The sequence below is a fragment of the Pan paniscus genome, chromosome 9 (assembly GCF_029289425.2).
Source record: "Pan paniscus chromosome 9, NHGRI_mPanPan1-v2.0_pri, whole genome shotgun sequence".
Taxonomy (NCBI): Eukaryota; Metazoa; Chordata; class Mammalia; order Primates; family Hominidae; genus Pan; species Pan paniscus.
Window position 1 is genome coordinate 22,456,327 of NC_073258.2, and position 5,829 is coordinate 22,462,155.

Sequence of the window (5,829 nt, forward strand, 5' to 3'; positions counted from 1 at the left end):
GCTACCTTTTTAAACTTTAAAAGCCATTGCAAAAAAAAAAAAAAGTGAGAAATCTAGTCAGTCCTTTATAGTCATTGACAATAACCTTGGTATAAAATATCCATACAACCTGTGTGTACAAAATAGTGTACAGTTCATAAGAGCTGTGCAAAGACAGCAAAGTTCAGTTAAAAAAAAAAAACAAAGAGGCTGTATAGGTCTCTCTGTCCACATCATGCCCAATTCCAGGAGGTTTGCAGCTCAGCAACACCTCCCTAGGAATAACAAAAGGGCACAAGGTAGAGTGTGTGGTGCGTATACCATGGATACAGACATTAAAAAGAAAAAGCTTTAAAACACACATACAAGAATAGGGACTGCTGCTTTTTTCCCCCTTTAGAGAACTCACTTCTTTCGCCAGAGAGCTTTTGGAAGGTGACAGAGAAGACTCAATATGTATGTTGTGCCTTGAATCAGAAGGCACTAATATATATATATATATGTTTCCTTTTTGAAAATCTTGAGCTTTCTAAGAGAACATCTATGGGAAGACAGAAGTGGGGTAGGGGGTGGAAATGAGAGACTGGAGTGAAATAGGAGCCCCTTGCTACCTATTAGGGGAGGGGAAGGGATCTAGAGGGTCAACGGTGCTGGAGTTAGTTATATGGTTTGGTGTTTTCACTCCCAACTCGGTTTCCTCCTCCATAAACAGGTTTCCTACCATATAGGGTGGTTGCTGCTAACGACCAGCAGAGTCTGTCTCACAGTAAGGTCCAGGCCGTCGTGGGACCATAGAACACCCCACTGTGTTTAAAATAGTTTGTAATAAACAGAATAGAATGGAGCCCTTGCTGAAAAGTTAAGGCTGGGACCAAGACTTAAAGTGAACTGATGTGGGGAGGACTATTTGGAGTTGGTTTTGTTGGGAAGGAAATGTCTCTTTGGGGCTACCGCAGGGCCGGTGGCGCCCTCAATGAGGTGATGGTTTCTACCGTCGGGAGAGGCAGCATCTGGGCACGGGGACAAAGTGAATGCGCAGACTGGACCCCACATCTTCGATTTCAAAGCACTTAAAAATAGTACTCTGGCGTGCGAGCGGCTCCTAGGACACGGTGATTTCCTCCTGTTCCTCGCCCTCCTCTTCCTCCTCGGAATCTGAGAAGTCCGAAGGTTTCCCGGGGCTGCTCGAGTGCGCGGGCGAGGGGGGCAGCGGCCCTGGCAGCCGCGGGTCCCGCAGGTGCTGGGGGTCGGGGGACGCGTGGTAGGCCAGGCGGAGGCTGGGGCTGCCCGGGCCCTCCTCCTCCTCCTCCTCCTCCTCCTCTTCGTTCCCAGGGCCTTTCTGGCCCACGTCGCTGAGGTCCGGGTGCGGATTGAGCTTGGTGGGCAGGGTCTGCTCGCGACAGCCCCCGCTAGACAGGAGTTCGCGCTCCTTGGAGTTCCGCCATTTCATGCGTCGGTTCTGGAACCAGATTTTCACCTGGAATGTCCCGGTCGGCGAGAAGAAGGGAGAAGCAGAGGTCAGATCAGGGGCCCCGGGGGACGCACGGGGGCGGGGAGTGGAGTGGGGTGCAGGCTCTGTCCTTCGGGCTGTGTCCTCTCCCCACCCCCAGAAATGAGTTCCGGTGGATTCCCGCATTGACTCTGCCCCCGCCTCAGCTCGCGGTTCCGTTAGCCTCATCCGCTGCCACCCTGCCCCGAAGGGCGGGGTTGGGGGCCGGTGAGGCCGGGAGAGAAGGCGGGGAGTCGGGGTGGGGAGAGAAGAGGGCTATCCTGCGGAGCTTCGAGGGTAGTGGCCCGTGTACTCACTCCCTCTCTAGGCCTCGGTTTTCCCATCTGTACAGTGGGACCTAAGCCGTTTCCGAACCCTTGCAATTGACGAGTGCGCCGGGGAGGGGTGAAGGGCGGGGGCGGGGGGATGCTGTGGAGGAACTGCGCTCACCTGCGAGTCTTTCAGGCCCAGCTTGGCCGCCAGCTTCTTGCGGTCGGGCTTGCTGATGTACTTCTGCTTCTGGAACATCTTCTCCAGCGCCTTCCGCTGCACGTCGGAGAAGACTGCTCGACGCAGCATGCCCCGCCGAGGCTTCCCGCGCGCGGCCAGAGGCCAGGAGAAGGTCCCGGGGATGGGCACCACGCTGGAGGAAGCTGCAGGGTGGGGGGAGGTGGCGAGTGAGTGGGCGTACGCCCCCCAGTCCCAACACGGCTCTCCCTGGCTTTTTGCTCTGATCTGTTCATCTCTTTAAAGCGCTCCTTTTTCTCCCCCTGGAGAATAGGCCACGAACCTACAAACCTGCGAGAGTGAAAGGCGCTTTCCGCCCAAATAACTTTCCCTTTCAACCGTGCAAACCCGGATTAGGTAAAACCACGGAAACAGAGAAAACAGCCCCCACAATAGCCTGTTTCGTTTTTCCATTCAGTGGACTTAGGGAAACAAACCTGCGTACATCAGCTAAAACAGCAATAGAAAAAATAAATTACAAAAATAAAAATAAAATATCCAGCCGAGGCCACTGGGTTTCTCCCCTAAGCTTTTATCATTTCAGTGGCTTTTGCATTCTTTAGATGAAAATGAGGTGCTTTACTATTTTGATAAAGAGGGAAAAATCCGATTTAGATTTTTTTGAAAAATCCAATAAGTATTCATCTTTTTTATATTAATCCTTCCTCCCCTCCCCCACGAAACGTAAAGAATTCGGCCCGAATACATGAAAAGTGGCAGCTAATTAGCACATTGACTGCTTCCCAATGGGTATTGGTATGATAAAAGGGAGGAGAGTTTCGCTTTAAGCGAAAGAAAAAAACAAAACAAAAAGAAACAGAGACTCTAATGAAGCGTGAATGGTAATTGTGTAGTAATGAACTAACAGAAAAAGACTGAGGACAAGCAGCGAAAGCCATATATTACTGGGACAAAAGAGATTTACACTTTCAAACTAAACACAACTGCAGGCCAAGACCGTTGGGAGAATACTGATGGCAGAGGCTTCTCTTCCCCGAATCGTTTTCATTAAATGGACATGAAAAGCTATTTATAAAGCTCGGGTTGTTTTTGTTAGAGCATTGAGATGAGGGAGAAAGGGAGCAAATTCCATTATTAGCAGCAGTGTGAATGGTGGTGGTGGTGGTGGTGGTGGTGGTGCTGGGGGGTGGGGGGATGGTGAATTATCTCTCCCCCTTTAAAAAATCAATTGCTTGTTTCTTTTGCTGATATTTGGGAGTGCTGTCGTGATTTTACCCATCCCCCGCAGGCCATACCCAGTTTTTCTTCTCTGTATAGGGACTCTCCTGCCTCCTTTTTAGTTTTGACCAGTGGCAGAGTTTTTGAGCCATAGTTTGAATCATCATTGAGGTTACAGGAAGAAAACCTGGTGGAAGCTGCCTAAGGTGTTGCTCCTTTAGGCTGGGACTCAATTATGGGCTTTCTTCTAACTGCTTCTTATTTTGCAAGATCAACGGTATTTTATAAGACAGGGTGGGAAAGGAGTATGAGAAGGGGTTTGGAAATCAGGCTGGAAATAGGTTGGGATTGGGGGAGGATCTAATCCCCCTCCCCGTGGGCGACCCTAGGCATCCCACACAAGAGGGCACCCCATGTGGTCTTGTGAAAAGCCCGAAGCCCTGAATGAGTCTTAAAAAGAAATTAGCCCCGGCTGGTAGGTGTCTCTCGGCGGCGTGGAGGGACTAGGGCCGGTCTGTGTGTGGCTGCCCGGAGGAGCTGACCAATTGGTCATGGTGCTGAAACCTTTGTGGGGAATCGTGGCCAAGTGCGCTGACTCTGTGGGAAAACGGCGGCGTGAAGGGATGCCAACAGCTCCTCGCAGGGAAGGGAACCGCCTCAAATTGGGACCATGACAATTCCTGCTAATTTGTAGAGCAGGGAATTGGTGCAAAGTGTCAAGCAGTCACTGCTTGTGCTAAATAGGGCATCAAATTGGCGCGACGGATTCATGAATGTTGTACGCCTCGCAACCTCTGAACTAGAGCATAACCCCGAGGGGTGGACGGAGAAATATGGCTTCGGAGCAGGGAGCGATGGGCCGGGTCTGGGGCGCCGCCCTGCCTCGCGCAAAGAAGGGGGACGAGACCTACCTGGGAAATAAGAAGATCTGATGAAAGGCTGAAAAGACCCTTCGAAGTAGGGAAAGGCGAAGGTCTTGGGAGGGACGCTCTGGAGCAAGGCTGGGGATGTTTCTGGTGGGCGGTGGAGGGGGGACAGAAAGGAGAGAGGGAGACAGAAAGAATCTGATTACGTACTTGCCTATTGTATAGCACACTGAACACACGATATAATTAGCCCTTCATCTGGTTTCAAAGACATCTTTCTCATACGTTGGCAGGGTAAAATAAATCTTCCCAACATTGTCTTATCTGTAAAACTCTTTTCTTTCTCCCCAACATAATTCTCTGCGCCGTCCCACTCTACCCCAATCTCCATCCTAGGCACTAACGAGATAGGACTGAGTGGGGAGGAAAGAAATTGCAGGTTTATAATATTTGCTAATCCAATAAATATATCATATTGAGTTAAAAAAAAAACTGTCTCCCAAAAGCTCGAAGGCAGAAACGCAGACGTCCAGGCGCGTGCGCTCAGCGTTACTGCACCAGCTGACTGCGCACCGTCTCCGACTGCGTGTGCTCAAGTTCACTCCGAGGATGGGGCGAGCCTGGAGGCTTTTCTTCCCCGGAATTGACTGTGCTATTCTCACATTGCCTGACGTAGGGTCTCAGAGTTCGTGCATATGTGTGTGCACCGATGTGTGTGTGGGGGCCCGCTCGCTAGAGGAAACTGAGGCCAGGATGACTCCGCGCATGCCTGGTACCTGAATGGGCCCTCAGGGTTCTGCCCTCGCTTACCTGTTCTGGGCCCCGAGGAGAGGATGGCGTTCACTCCAAACTTCAGAAACGTCGTCTCGCTGGCAGGGGAGAAAGCAGTCGGCGGAGAGCCGCCCCGTCGGCTGCCGGGACCCGGGGAGCCCAGGTCCGAGGCCTCCGTGTCGGTGAGGGCCGTGGGGGCCCCCTGCCTGGGCGGCGACATGCTGGCGGTGGGCACGCTGCGGGGCAGGTAGGCGGGGGGTCGGCTGATGCGGATCAGATCCTCCACCAGGAAGCTGGAGTGGCCGGAAAATGCCGACTGCAAGGACTGGGGCAGCGTCAAGGTGGGCGTGGGCCGCAGGAGGCTAGGGTACCCGGCGGGGGGCGCGAGGAGGCCGGGGAACATCATGGTAGGCGCGGGGCGGGCGAAATAACCCTTCTTTCAGTGGCCGGAGGGTAGACGCCTCGCTTCCCGCCCCTCCCGCCCCCACAGTGTCCTCTCTCTTGGGCTTAGCAAACGTCTCCAAGTAACAATCCCACTTGGGCGTCTGCGAGTCCTCCGTGGTCCTCTCGTCGAGGTGATGGTTTTATAGTGGCCCGCCCGCTAAAGCACTTTGAAAAGTGACAGCTCTGACAATGAAGTTCAACAAAGTTCTCCACTCGAGCTTCATTCGCCGGAGGCTCTGGACTCTCTGATTGGCGCAGGGGTGCAATTTATGATTGGATTAGTCTTCATAAGCATGGCCCGCACAATGGGCCGGCAACAAAGGCCCGCGCGCATCAATTCTGCATATCGACCGCCTCTTTGCAATACAGTGCGCCCCCAAAGCTCTCGCCGAAGGTTTTTGTTCCGAAGCAACACCCGGGCTAATTAAATGCCTACTTAGAAGTTTCAGATGACATCTTGCCTCATAGAAAAGGAATTATTTAAAGAACGCACTAAATTTATTTGCAGCTCCCCTGCTAAGCCTGGAAAATAAATCAATAAATATTCATAGAAATACATCTTCAGGCTATCAGCAAAGTTGCCCTCCCTCTTGT

At 52.2% G+C, this 5,829-nt stretch overlaps 1 protein-coding gene across 1 annotated transcript; it reads right to left on the reverse strand.

Annotated features, from left to right (window-relative positions):
* Positions 1-1,012: 1,012 nt before the first annotated feature.
* DBX1 (developing brain homeobox 1) lies at positions 1,013-5,349 on the reverse strand. Its single transcript, XM_024930566.4, has 4 exons — positions 4,831-5,349; positions 4,066-4,167; positions 1,919-2,121; positions 1,013-1,456 (listed from the first exon to the last, which is right to left on the reverse strand). The coding sequence occupies exons 1-4, from the start codon at positions 5,195-5,197 to the stop codon at positions 1,082-1,084; spliced, it is 1,047 nt and encodes a 348-aa protein (XP_024786334.2). The 5' UTR covers positions 5,198-5,349; the 3' UTR covers positions 1,013-1,081.
* Positions 5,350-5,829: the final 480 nt, after the last annotated feature.

Coding starts and splice junctions, on each gene's coding strand:
- DBX1 (XM_024930566.4), bottom strand. CDS start 5,197: ATGATGTTCCCCGGCCTCCTCGCGCCCCCCGCCGGGTACCCTAGCCTC. Junction 4,168..4,830: donor CTCCTCGGGGCCCAGAACAG/GTAAGCGAGGGC, acceptor ACCGCCCACCAG/AAACATCCCCAGCCTTGCTC. Junction 1,457..1,918: donor TGGGCCTGAAAGACTCGCAG/GTGAGCGCAGTT, acceptor GGGACATTCCAG/GTGAAAATCTGGTTCCAGAA.